General features: G+C 45.6%; 1 protein-coding gene across 1 annotated transcript in view; it reads right to left on the reverse strand.

The window, feature by feature from the left end:
• The window catches only part of afg2a (AFG2 AAA ATPase homolog A), a gene marked incomplete at its 5' end in the record, with an annotated part of 97,838 nt that overhangs the window by 58,163 nt on the left and 25,943 nt on the right, over positions 1-13,732 (reverse strand). The window contains 3 exons of the mRNA XM_079228262.1: positions 7,675-7,801; positions 11,075-11,154; positions 11,388-11,441. Coding sequence (XP_079084388.1) covers positions 7,675-7,801; positions 11,075-11,154; positions 11,388-11,441 — 261 coding nt within the window. The remainder of the gene's footprint in view (positions 1-7,674; positions 7,802-11,074; positions 11,155-11,387; positions 11,442-13,732) is intronic.

Below are 13,732 nucleotides of genomic sequence, written 5' to 3' on the forward strand. Positions count from 1 at the left end.
ACACACACACACGCGCACGCACGCACGCACGCACGCACGCACGCACGCACGCACGCACGCACGCACGCACGCACACTTTTTGTTTTCTTTTGCCACTGTAGCTTCTAAGCCACAAGCCAAAACTCTCACTCTGCCTTCTAATTACTGCATCATAGAAACACAGCCAGGGCAGGAAATACTTTAAACACTCTGAAAACAGGACGGTGAGAGAACAGAACAGAGAGCTGCAGCTCGCGGTCGATATCGGGAACTCGACCCCTCGAAGAAAACTGCTCAAAAAGACCAGCGGGTTTAGACCCTGAAGAGTTCGTGGATCGCATCAACGGCTTCGGCAGGACGCCCTGTACCGTGGCGGCGGGGCCCTATTTTAGAACTGTGCAGTCAGGAAAAAAATAAAAAATATGAGAATAAGCTCTAATCCTTTAAGACAGCACCAATAGAGATTCCATCATGCTTGGCTCGTCACGAGAGAGCAGAGCAAAGCTCGGGAGATGATAACGTCAGTCCAACACAAAATAAAATACGGCCTGTTTTGACTGGCATGGCTTACAGCCGCTCTTTTGGCTGAGGGTTGGCTTCCTGTTGAGTGGAGGCACGGCTCAGGTGGAGGTTTCTGCCAACAAAAAAAGGAAAAGGGAAAACAAAACAAAAAAGGCATTCACGGAGCGAAAGACTTTAAGGATCCTCCCGATGCCCTCGTGTGAGGCCCGAATAACAAAGACGGAAATGTTTTGAGTGTTCATGGGAGGCTTTCTTCACTTAGGGCCTTTATGGGGGTAGGAATTAGGAGGTATTCATGTGAGCCAACACACACACACACACACACACACACACACACACACACACACACACACACACTTGGATCACTTTGCTTGAGACTACCACTTTGAGACGGTCTGTCGGATAAAGGAAGCAGTGCGAAGACGCCGGTCGTGGAAAAGTTGCGGCATTTTTCCACCACTCGACATTCAAATCGATCAAACAATGATTCTTAAAGAATAATCTGCAGCTTCGTCCACCTGGAACTATTCGTTGCGTTAGCTTTCACGTGATTTTATGACTCTTATTTGTCGCTTTCTCAACAGTCGTGAGGTTGGAAAAAGCGACCATTCTGGTTCGCCAGGCGGGTGATAAAAACATAAATCATTCACAAAAACACCGCTGATTACAGCTGGGACGCCAGCATGCAAAACACACACACATTGACAAAAAAAAAAAAAAAAATCAAAAGGTCCACTTAGCTTATCCCTGAATATTTACCAAGCGGCCCACTAATTACAGTCTGGTGGAATTAGACTGTGATTACAATTAGCAAACGTCCAGACCGGCTCGGAAAACACTGGCAGATGTTCGGGCTGCTCAAACCGGCCCGATGAAGCCCAAGTAGGCCGCAACGGACTCTTTGGATTCAAGCAGCTTTATCAAACATGGTCTTGGCTCGTGACTCGGAGCGAGACGCACTGCAGTCACGTACACAGAGTTACAGCTTAGAAGAAATAGTGGATATGAATTAGTCAAATGTTGCAGTTACAACAGCGGCACGTGTGACTGGACGGCTCGTAAAACATCTCACGAGGCCTCGTGTTTCAGTGCCCTACATCATGCAAAAAAAAAAATTGGAAAAGATCGACCTAATGGCCGCGGAGCCGCCGTGAATGCGAGAATATTAAAGACGACTCGGTTCCTCCCGCCCGTTTTCATGTGGTAAAACTCTTTTTAGTGCGCTATGGTTCCTGCTGCTGCCTGCACCACAAAGACAGTTTAGTCGTCCCTTTTATCTGAACTCCTTCTCTCACTTTTCAGTGCACACTTTGTCCTCAGGCAGAGGTTTCTCACTTCATCCGCCGGGTTCTCAGCGTTATGTATTTATTCTGTCACGCCTTTTAAATCTGCAGGAATTGTCAGCATTGATCAGAACTGTCAGAGGAACTGAGCCACGTCTGGTTTGGCGCCATCTTCTGGTGAGAAGCCACATTGCAGCGCATAGGGGCTGGTTTGCATCAGAATGGAGAAGCGTGAGACACGAGTGGAGAGAAAGGACAAGTTATTCTTGAGTGGTGGATGATGAGATATTAAGACTAAAAAAAAGGATGAATGAATGCGGTGGATTGCTTGGTTTTCTATAAAATTACATCTTTAAAACCGCGTTGAGGCTAATTACAGACGAGCAAAGAAATGGTTCAATTTCTGTCGCTCATCATTTGGAGCCAGAAATAATCACTGTTTAAATTTGCCAGTTGGTTACATCCATTTTTTTTGCAATTTCAACATTGTATAATTAGAGCAAAGCTAACTTCAGGGATTTATCTGGCAAACAGCATCCGCGGGGAGGAAGATGTCATTGTTCCAACGTGGCAACACACATTACATAACATTTCATTTAGCTGACGCTTCTATCCAAAGCGACTTACATGTTTGCTCTATACACCGTAGACACAACGACAGGGACTAGCAGAGCCGGGGCGCGAACCACCAACCCTCTGATCGAAAGACGGGCATGCTAACCACTTAGCCACACACCTGAAGAGCCGTCATGTGACACCCACGTGTCAGTATGGCGCACTGGAAAAGAGGACATTTCTAAGTGGGAGTTCGACTGTGCTCATGCCAGTCGGGACATTATTTGTCATCATAATTATAATATCTACGTTAACAAATAGCGAGAGCACTTCATGTGATCACGGTTGAGTTAAACCTAACCAACAAAATGGTGGTTTAAAAACAACGGCTGAACAACTAAATAAAAATAGCTTTGCTGAAATGATCAGGAGATTAATAACGTTGCTCATTTTATTATTTCCTCAACCACATCTTCAGGTATTTAAGATCATAAGCCCAATGTTCAGTTGTCTCCACCAGCGAGGAGGACACCGGATGCAGTTTAAAGTGGCAGCAAAACCTATTTTATTCACCAAAAAAAATAAAATAAATAAAATAAAATCTGAACTAATATCTAAAAAGCTCATACAACCCCACTTCAAAAAAATAAATCCGAACCCTTCCTTTGAGTGGATATAATGCTAACTAGTCATCATTTTAGTTTAGCAGGTTAGCATGCTAATACTTGCCAATTAGCCACATAGGGAGTCGTTCTCAAATGTGGAGTCCACGTTCCTGTGTTCTACATATTTTTTAACTAAATCTATCTAAATCTAGCTGGGATGTCTGTCAAAAAACTAAACAAGCAATGTCACCGAATAGCTGTTGTCCATCAATGCATCTTCTGTTCTTTTCCTTATTGGAAATGTATATAGACTTTTATTCATGAAATACCACAAGAGTCTTTTTAACTCTAACTCTGGGGCCTCGGTTTTGTTTTGTTGATCTGATAAGAGCCCAGTTGGGAACTTGTGCTCCTCAACAAAAAGCCCATCTGCTTGTAATCTTCTCCTCCTGATAGCACACTTGGGTAAATAAATAAATAAATAAATAGGCTATTCAGTGAAAAAACAAGCTAAGGAATAAACCACCAACAGAAACAAAAAGAGTCAGAAAGTGTTTTTTGGACAAACTACAAATGGTAAAAAAAAAAAAAAAAAGCGACATCTGAGTGTTGGATGGACAGCTGCTCGACAAACAGAGTGACAGGGGTTCTTCCTCCTGAACCGGCTGGATAAATATCCCCAGTGGTGCTAATCAATCACCACGGGGGTCAGAGGTGGGCTTGGCTGATTGGCGCAATACAAAGGAAAGAGGAAGTGTAAGATGCTTTTTTTTTTTTTTTTTTTTTTTAAAAGGTGTGTGTGTGGGGGTTAGGGGGGTTTGGTGACATGTCATCATATAGAGGAATGGACTAAACTAGCATTGTATATGCCATTAGATCTGCAGTAGAAGATGATGCTGTAGAAGTTAATGAGGCCAATGGGTGTGTGTGTTTGTATGTGTGTGTATGTGTGTGTGTGTGTGTGTGTGTGTGTGTGTGTGTGTGTGTGTGTTTGGCACAAGAACAGATTATTCTGGTTCGTCTGCACTTTTGAATTAACGAGAGTGATACAAAGACAAGAGGAAGCCGCGGGACTTTTGTGTGCTTGTGTTAAAAAAAAAAATAAAAAAAAAGAAGCAATCTTTTGTTATTCGTTATCCGTTGGTGAGGATGTGATTCAGCTACCCGGTCATGTTTGTCACCGATGCGATACAAAGGCCAGAGGAAGCCGGAGGACTTTGCGTGCCTGCAGGACAGGATGTCTCGGTTATACAGGTATTAATACGCCCTTTAGTTTATATAAAAAAACGGCTGCAGAGTACAAATCAGAGGATGCAAAAAAAAAAAAAAAAACGACCTGCAGCTGACAGACATCAGGCCTGCTCCCTTCAAACTAAAGTCAACGCCACTTTCTCTCCATCCCTCCCACTCTGTCCCATCAGACAGCTGAGGCCCCCAGGAGCCGACAATGACTTCATTGACACCCCGGCGTCCCATTAATCTTCATTTGTCCCATCATATCCTGCCATTGGTATGGTAATGCCCCGCCCCCTATCTGCTGTGTGAACCGACAGTCGATGGAGGCTGGCAGGGTGCTCAAACCTCAAGGGGGGAGGGGGGGGGGGGGGGGGGGGGGGGGGGGGGGGGGGGGGTGGCTATCGGTCCATTTAGCAGCTTCCGTCCCCAATGTATGTTATAGGTTCTTAATTTAAATGACTTGCTAACCCCCCCCCTACCCCCCCACACACACACACACACACACACACACACACACACACACACACACACACACACACACACACACACACACACACACACACACACAGTGGGGCAGGAGGAGGTAATCAGATTTCTCAGCTGCCCGGGAGACCACTTCCTGAGAGGGAGGCTGTGGAAGGATGCCTGGGGTTTCCCCATCTGTCAACCCAGGGGCTAGACCCCCTCCTACTGTTAGGAGTTTCTTTCTCTCCCTCTCTCTCTTTATGCATCTTTTCCCTTCTCAGTTTGAAATGAGACAGCAACCAGTTGCAGAGGTGGAGGAAGTTGCTGTCATTCCCCCACCGCAGCGATGAATCAAGTCTCCTCAAGTGGGTTAGAAATGGTGGACTGTTTTGGGGGTTACCCAAATTATAGATGTGTAGGATTTCGCCAAGAAGTACTGATAGATTTGCATTGAGAAATGAACAGTTTACATAAAACAACTGCAGATGTGCGGTCACTTTTTGCTCTTTTCTTCGTTGACATACGTCATAATTGTGGATACAAATACATGTAATGATGTTTTGCAGGGAATTAATGGAAGTGTAAGGGAGAGGCCAGTGACTAAAAAAAGGACAAAAACATCCATTTCAGGTTACATTCTCTCATTGAAAATAGTTAATCAACAGCTCAAAAATATGAGATGATTAGATACGGGAGCGCATAGCTCATCAGTGCATTGACATGCTGGATTACATCACTGGATTACAGTCGGCTTTCTGCAGTAATCTGATGTGTGAAACTAGGGACACACATTTTTTCCCCGTCCCAGGACTGATAGAAACACCTGGGCTGTAGATATTGTCCAATACCAGATTGGCCTCCTGTCGCCGACACCCGATCCAGCTGTTTGAGTCCGTGTGGGACCGATGTCCGGCATCAGTATCGGAGCATCTCGAGTTTGAATGGGAAACACGTTGTTGTAAACGGCTAAAAAGGGAAATTTGGATGCAAGAATCCCTCACTTTGACTCAACCTCGCAAGATTAAGTATAACAAGTAAATTCTGACTTTGAAATGCTTTAAAATTGGGGTAAAAAGTGCACACTTCTGACTTCTCACAAATTGTAGTGCAACAGAAGCCGTCCCAAACATTTTGTCAGATATACAGAACGCTGGAAAAGCTCCTTTGCTTTAGTTTTCCTCATCTCTATTATACGTGTGAGTAAAATGCTTTCATGACCGATAATCACGATGGACAAAAAAACATGACGAAGAGGATTCCCAGAATCGCTTTTTAAGTAAAATCGTTAATTAGTAGTGCTGTCTTTTAATGGCGGATGTGCCGATTCAGAATAAAAACACGGCTCTACAGCAGCGGAGGTACAAAAGTATATTCAAAGTGGAAGAGGAAGAAAGACAGAGACAGGCGGCTGCCTCAGAAGCAGCTTAAGAAGCACCGCGACATTCTCCTTTCCTGTGTCCTTCTTGACAAGGCACAGACTCCTTCTTTGATCAGCACTCAGGAAATTTCATTAGGACGGAGATGGCTGGATAAGAGACCAAAGAAAAGCTTTTGTGGATAGGAAGAGGAAAAGAGGGAGATAAAAGGGTAGAAAATAGAAAATGGGGGGGGGGGGGGGGGAAGAAAGGGAAGAAAAGGAAGAAGAAAGATGTTTTACTTCCACCTGTTGTGCATGTAAAATGGACGAAGAACCTGAACATGAGATGTGAGATGTTCATCAAACGCAGTGTTTTGAGCTAAATGCATAACATCTGAATCACGGACAATTTATAACAAGTGGAAGTAGTCACCCATTGGTTTGTGGACTACGGGTTTGAAGCCTTGAGTTTGGCATTTTGGCCGGCGCCATCTTGTTTTTTTTGCAACCAGAGGTGACACAAGAGGGTGGAGCTAAGTACAAACAAACACTAAGACATAACTAAACTTTCATGAACTGTTAACACACGATGAAAGGGTTAAAGCTGTAAAACGAAACCGCACAACACTGTGGCAGCGACCCGTCAATCACCAATGCATCTGTACATTTATGGTCTGTTTGACTCTAAATGACCATACTTTACTAAATGAACATCATGCTGTATTGAAGAAGACTTGAAACTAGAGATTGAGACATAAACTCATGTTTACAATGTTTACTGAGGGAATACATCAAGAGAAGTAGAGTCATTTATATAGACTTCTATACAACCAGAGGAGTCACCCCCTGGTGGTCAGTAGAGATAATGCAGCTTTAACACATGAAGCATAGACTTCTATACAACCAGAGGAGTCGCCCCCTGGTGGTCAGTAGAGAGAATGCAAGTGTTAAAGCACATCTGCATTGGCTTCTTTTTTCAGACACAGGAGGTTGTTGTCTGGTCAGCATGCTAACATGTTCGCAGTGAAAAGGCTAAAATCTTGATGCTAACCTGAACTAAGTCGGTTTATTGTGTTAGCATGCTAACTTTAGTTAATTAGCATTTAAACACAAAGTGCAGCTGAGACTGATGGGTCATTAGTTTTACAGGTATTTGCAGGTCTTTAACGTCAGAAACAAATGTCATGGCAATCCATAGAATTTGTTGTTGAGACACGTTACTCAAAAATATGCATGTCAACCTCATGGTCAGAGTCAGAGGATCAATAAAACCCATCGGGGTTAATTGTCTGGGAAGCATGAATTGCACTGTTGCGTCCTCAAATGGAAACAGCCACATCTCCATTTCCATCTCAGTCACGACAAGCCAAAACTAAAAAGGAGCATAAGCTCAAAAATAACTCAAAACTAAATCAAAAACAAGTTGTGCCAACGCTGTGGCATCGAACTCAACCGCACCGAACACAACGCGGTGACAGGATCCAAAGAGAGAGTCCGAAGAAGACGGACCGGAGCAGGCGACCTCTGACCTTATCAATCATGTAGAACAGAGGAAGGGAGGGAGAGGAGGAGACAAGGGAGGCAAACACACAACATCTCCTCAACCTGATCAATCAGGGACCAAAGAGGAGGAAGGGGAGATAAAGAGGGCGGCGGGCCGGCGTCTGTTTACCTTATCGATCATGTCGGGCCGGTTGGTGGCGGCCAGCACGGTGACGTCCCGGAGCTGCTCGATGCCGTCCATCTCTGTCAGGAGCTGAGCCAGGACCCGGTCGCCGACACCGCCGGAGCCCGAGGAGCTGAAGGGAGAGGAGGGGGGGGACGCAAGATAGATGAGTGGACGGGATTGAGAGAGAGGGAAACAGACGACGAGATTGACGTGTGGATGGACGTTTGTGAGGATTGATGATGGAGAGGGAAAGGAACGTATGTAGGGGATATTATTGATGGTGCAAAGTGATGAATTACAGATGCACGATGGATGGATTAGTGGGAGGACGGAAAGCATACGGCAAAGAAATGAAGAGGGGGGCGAAGGGGTGGAAATGAGAAATGCGCATGGAGGATACACATATTTAACACAGACTTTACTCTTTCCTCGCTAATATTTCTGAATACTTTCGCCGACACCCCGATGGCAGGTTCTTTCATTCGCTACAATTTGTCTTTCGAGAAAAAAAAGAAAAAAGGCCTTGGCAGCAAAAGTGAGCCTTCCTGCCAATTACGTCCCACCGAGCTGCAACTGAAACCACGTCATCCCTCCCGAATGAAGCGGCCCTCCTTTAGACAAAGTTCACAAATATGTCACCTTGTTTGGACTTGTAAACGGAGCGCCTCCGCTCCGCCGATTCAGCCGGAAACGCCGGGGTTCATCCCACCCAGGCGTCCCAGCTCTCTCTCAGATCAGCAGGAGATAGTTTGAGCGCCACAATCAGCCCTGATAGTCATTTTAATGTATCTGTGTTGGTCCTCTTAACGTCGCACCTGTTATTCTTATTCCAATTATTCAAATGGTGTGCCCACGAACATGCAATTTTATGCAAATTATTCACAAGCCCTTGATCAGTGTTCCTGAGATCTGTAAGCACAATATTAAAAGATGGGCCACTGCCTCTGTGATAAATGACGCAGACCTTTGAGAAAAAATTATCCAGCATCCACCATTTTATGGTTAATAGTTGTGGTTTTTAGCAAGCGTTAACGCAGACATATTGAGTATATCGATGGCCAAAGTGCAAAACCTCCAATCTGCAAAATGATCCAGGAAAAGTGGGGGAAAACCTCCCATCTGCACTTTGTGTATTCTTCTTTTTTTGTATTTTGTATTATGTATCTTTAACAAATAGCATTCTGCAAGAAAACAGCTTATTTTTTGTATTCTCCAAAAAGTAAATTTTTCAGATAGGAGGTTTTGCTCTTGATTATAGTGCATTCAATGGGGACTATTTTCAGCAGCGGATTAGTATACACGAGTTGCTCTAGTGAGTATTCGGCAGCAGGACGGTGCACTGAGCATAAACCACAGAGGGAGTTCATGGTGATCACAGATCATGGATCCGTTTTCTTTCCTAATAAATGGAGCCCCACAGCGCAGGAGGAATAACACCCATCGGTACTTTCAGCAACGGATATGTTGACAGTAAGAAAAACAGAATCTCTATCCATCGCCAGCGGTATCCCTTTAAGGAACTCATCGACGTTTTCGCGGCTGCATTCACAAGGTGGTTCTTCTCCATAACGCGGCGCAGACAGCCGCCCTTCACACACGGGCCTCTGTTGACAGGGCCGGAGGAAGTGCCAGACGTCATTAGCAGAGACAAGGCCGCAGAGGAACACAAAGGAGCTCTGTCACTGAGATATGAAGGGAGAGACAGGGCGAGGGGGGGAGGGGGAGAGAGAGAGTTTGGGTGAGGGGAGACGAGGAAGGAGGATTAGGGAAAGGAGGACGGAGAGCAATGGATTGGAGAGAGACGGGGTCACGAAGGAGAGAATGTGAGGGGGGAGAATAACAGTGGGGAGAGAAAGTGAGCAATAGAGGGCGAGACAAAAGGACAGAGGATGTCAGAAAGAGAGGCACAAAGGAGGGGGGATGAGGGGAGGGGAGAAAAGGAGGAAAGTGTTTCCTCAATCCTTCATTTCTCATAACTATCCTATTAATCTGTTCTTGGTTTCCTTTCTGGAATGCAGTCAAGTTTATTTTCAATTCAGTCAATCCTGAATGTTTTGCTCTTTTTTTTGTATCCGTCAGTCTCTGGGTCTCTTTTCTTCATCTCCCCCTCCCTCCCTTCCTCCCTCCCTCCTAGTTTGCCTCTCTTCCTGTCTTCCTTCTGTCTTCTTCATTTCATTCCACCAGTTTAGACTCGTGGCAGGTAGGCTGACAGATTTACAGGTGCTTCTCATCTCCTGCCTCCAGAGACGACGCACACACACACACACACACACACACACACACACACACACACACACACACACACACAGATCTGGTTGTGTCAACAGGTTTGAATTCTTGCCGGCGTGCGTGAGCCACTTCATTGATTAAACATGGCAGGAAGTGAAGACCAATAAATAACGATTCTGGATCAGAGCTAAGTGCATTTTATTTATTTTTTTACTGTTTGAATAGCGAGCGGCCCCGAGGCGCAGCAACTGCAGAAAGACAGGTTGCAGTTGAGTCGTATGATGTTCACGGGAACCGAGTCAAGACTGAGCTGAACAGAAGTTTGCTTCAGGAAGAAAGAAAAGAATATATATTTTCCAAAGCGTCGTCTACTGAACGACCGGCTTATCTCACTCCGTTGATTGGAAGAGATAAGTGGTTCCGGAGACAAGGGAACACATCCTGTATTGAGAGCTTCAAGTGGTGAATCTCATAAGCAACGATGAGATGGAACAGTCCTGAAAAGTTAGACATTTTTACATATCCAATACATATATATATATATATATTTCCTCATAAGAGGGGCCTTTAGGATGTGCTCCTGAGAGCATGCGGCCCAAGGAGGAGCTGCAGTCTCGGCCTTTCCGTGCTCCTTCACACAACGTTCAGTTTCATCGACTGGTTCACCAGGAAGCGCGCTGCATATTTGGCCTTCCCCATCTGCCGTGGACGGGCACAATGAAGTGTTTGTGCGCCTCCGGTCTGTGTCCTCTGTCCGCCCCCCCTCCCTCGTCCTCTTTCCTTCAGGCCACAGATGTTCCCAGTGCCATCCCACTGAAGCGCCTCCAGACAGGACTGTTCTGTGTTCGCCGGTGAGGGCGTTCAAAAAAAAAAAGAAGAAAAGTTGCAAGAAAAAAAGAAAAGTCTGGAGAGGACACCATGGGAACCGAGTGGTCGGCTTCGATAGTGCAGTCACGGCGACTCTTTTTGGGACGTTCGCTCCGACCATTCATAAGTGAATCTTTGTGAGACGAGCCGGGGCAGCGAGGGATAGCGAATTAAAGCGTGCCGCAGCGATGACTGTGCGGTTTGTCATCGCTGGACAATGAGCGACCACAGTGCTGAAAACGGTTTAAAAATAAATAAAACCGGAGTGACCACAGACAGGAAGGGCGTTTAAAGCGACAGTGCGTACCTTCCTCTTTCACCGGCGAGGGCGTCAATCTCGTCGAAGAAGACGATGGAGGGAGCGACGGCCCTCGCCTTCCGAAACACCTGCGAAGCCGGAGTTGGAAAACAAAACAGAGAGGAGAGGAAAACGGGACCAATGAATCACTCTCGGCACAAACACATGCACAGGAAACCACACATTACCTCTCGGGGCATCCGCGGCTAAAAACAGTGTCGAGGCGGTCCAGGAAACAATGTCAGCCGGCGTTACTTTACGCCGACGGAGCACAAACGTATGAACACAGCGGTCGCTGGACCGGTCGGGAACGTGCACTGACCTCTCTCACGGCTCTTTCCGACTCGCCAACGTACTTGCTCAGTAATTCTGGACCCTAAAAAAAACAAAAAAACATGATTTGGTTTACAAGTTTCAGGCTGAACTAACGGATCCCTGCGGACGATAGTTTAGTTTAGAGCTTTGTTCAAAAAGAATATACAAATATAGAAAGTATATCATGTCCACAAAACAAATATACATACAAGATATGACTACGTAATATTGATGACAAAGTATTTTAACAAGATTGTATATATATTAACAATACATTATTTACAACGAGAGAAAGAAAGATGTGTGTTTGTGCATGGGTTTGTGTTTGTTAAGGAGATATTGGTTCATCACCTGCATTCCCTCCTCAACAATAGTAATGCTAAATGTCCCCATAAGATATTTAAAAAACCCTGAAACAAAGAATATGATGATGACAAAGGTATGAGTTGGTTGTCTTCAGGACACTAACCGTGGTTATGTTGTGGTTATGTTATTGCTATGCTGTGGTTATGATGTACCTATGCCGCGCTTTCAGCCGGCGGCCCCGTGGTCGTAGACGGTTTTAAACTGAGAGCGAACAACCAGAGGAGCAGCTGCTGCCCTGTGGCATCTCATGGAGATTAAAAAGAGGAACACAGTGAAATAGTGATAACGCAGCGTGAGAATGTTATGAGGGGCAGCGTGCGTGATGCCACAGTGCTGTTTCTATCCTCGCTGTACACCGTGTGCCGGTATGTGTGGAACATGTGTGGCTCAGCTGGCAAACAAAGACACTTTCCCACAGTGAGAACGCCACAGTGCCGTATCGCCGCCGTCGCTTGTGCAACAGTGTCCACCCTGAATTATGAAAATATGTTATTTCTCCTTATTTTGACACTAGAATAATGTATTTTTTTTGGCAAATATCTCAGTTTAATCGTCTGAAACAGCGAAGGAACCCGTCAGCGTCTAAATGAGAAACCCGACCGCCTCGTTCGTAGACGGTCAGAGCGACTGATGAAGGAAAGATGGAGAAAGGCAAAGAGAAAGGGTTGGAAGGGGACGATGGACGGGTAGACCAAACACGGGACTTTCACCCAGGAGGCCGCTGTTCATGTCATTTCAACCCCTAACTGTGATCTTTTTCCTCGTAGCTTTGTTTTGCAAATCTAAAATCTATTTAAAGCTACGCTGGTTAAGTCACAATTACCAAATGTTATGAAGATAATTGCAGGGGATGGCAGGTTCAAAGTTGTAATTATTTTTTGCGATTGGGAGTGGAGGGGCAAAAAAAAAAACAAAAAAAAAACGGCAACAGCACGACGAGAATGCGGCGTAATATCCGGAGCGTCTGCCCGGATTACCCAGATGACTGCTGTTTTTCAGCATTTTTCTACAAATCCGGCCATAAAAACCACCGCTTCAACTACTCCAACTAATCGTACTTTTACGACCAGCCCTACTACTAACTCGACCTCCTTCACCCTCTTGGTCTCCGTCATCCATTCCTCCGTCTTCTAAACATCCACTCAGCCCCTAAGAAGAACTTCCTCCCCTGCAATCCGCCCTTTCAACACCTCTGGGCCGGCGGAGGAGATGACACTTAACTCCCAGCCCTTTTGTCTCCCGCAGTAAGTGTGGAGGTTGACTCATTAATCCCAGGTTCCTCTCCCTCTCCGAGGCAGCGCCGACGGGCCGGACACGCCGAGTTTAAAACCATTGACAGTGTAGCGATACGAGCTGCGTGCGAGAGTGTGTGTGTGTGTGTGTGTGAGTGAGTGGCTGCAGTGGGAGGAAACTGAAATTGACAAGATGATAATAGGGCTTTTTCACACAGAGGAAACAGGCTGAGCCTTAAAGTATCCACATTTAAATCTGGATATTGTATCTATGTCAAAGCAACCGCTGCACTGGAAAAACCTGATTCTGTTATTGCAGACGCTGGAGAGCGGCTTTAAGCAGCGGGGACAGGATGTGTTTTAACCTTTTGAAAACGTGAAAGCTGCTGCACGAGATTATAGTACAAATCTTTTTTTTAATGCAAAAAAAAGAACTGCAATTTGTCGTCCTGTAGCGGCCATATTAGAATTTAAGATGTGGCGAAGAGTAAAGTTGAGATGTAATTGGAGGATGAAGATGAGATAGATGTTTCAACAAGACACAAAAGCTCTTGTTGCTGCGTAAACCACATCATCCTAAAGCAAAAAGAAACAAAAACAGCCGGTGCAGACGGCCTGAATGACCCCGGTTGAGAGATCCCGTCGAAGCTTCCCGCCTCGCATGGCAACGGGCTCCGCCAAGTGTTTACCGATCCAAAAATTCAACGCGCTGATCAATCAATCTCTGTCACCCGGGCAGAGGTGCGGGGTGACA

The sequence above is a fragment of the Taurulus bubalis genome, assembly GCF_910589615.1.
Source record: "Taurulus bubalis genome assembly, chromosome: 13".
NCBI classification, from domain to species: domain Eukaryota; kingdom Metazoa; phylum Chordata; class Actinopteri; order Perciformes; family Cottidae; genus Taurulus; species Taurulus bubalis.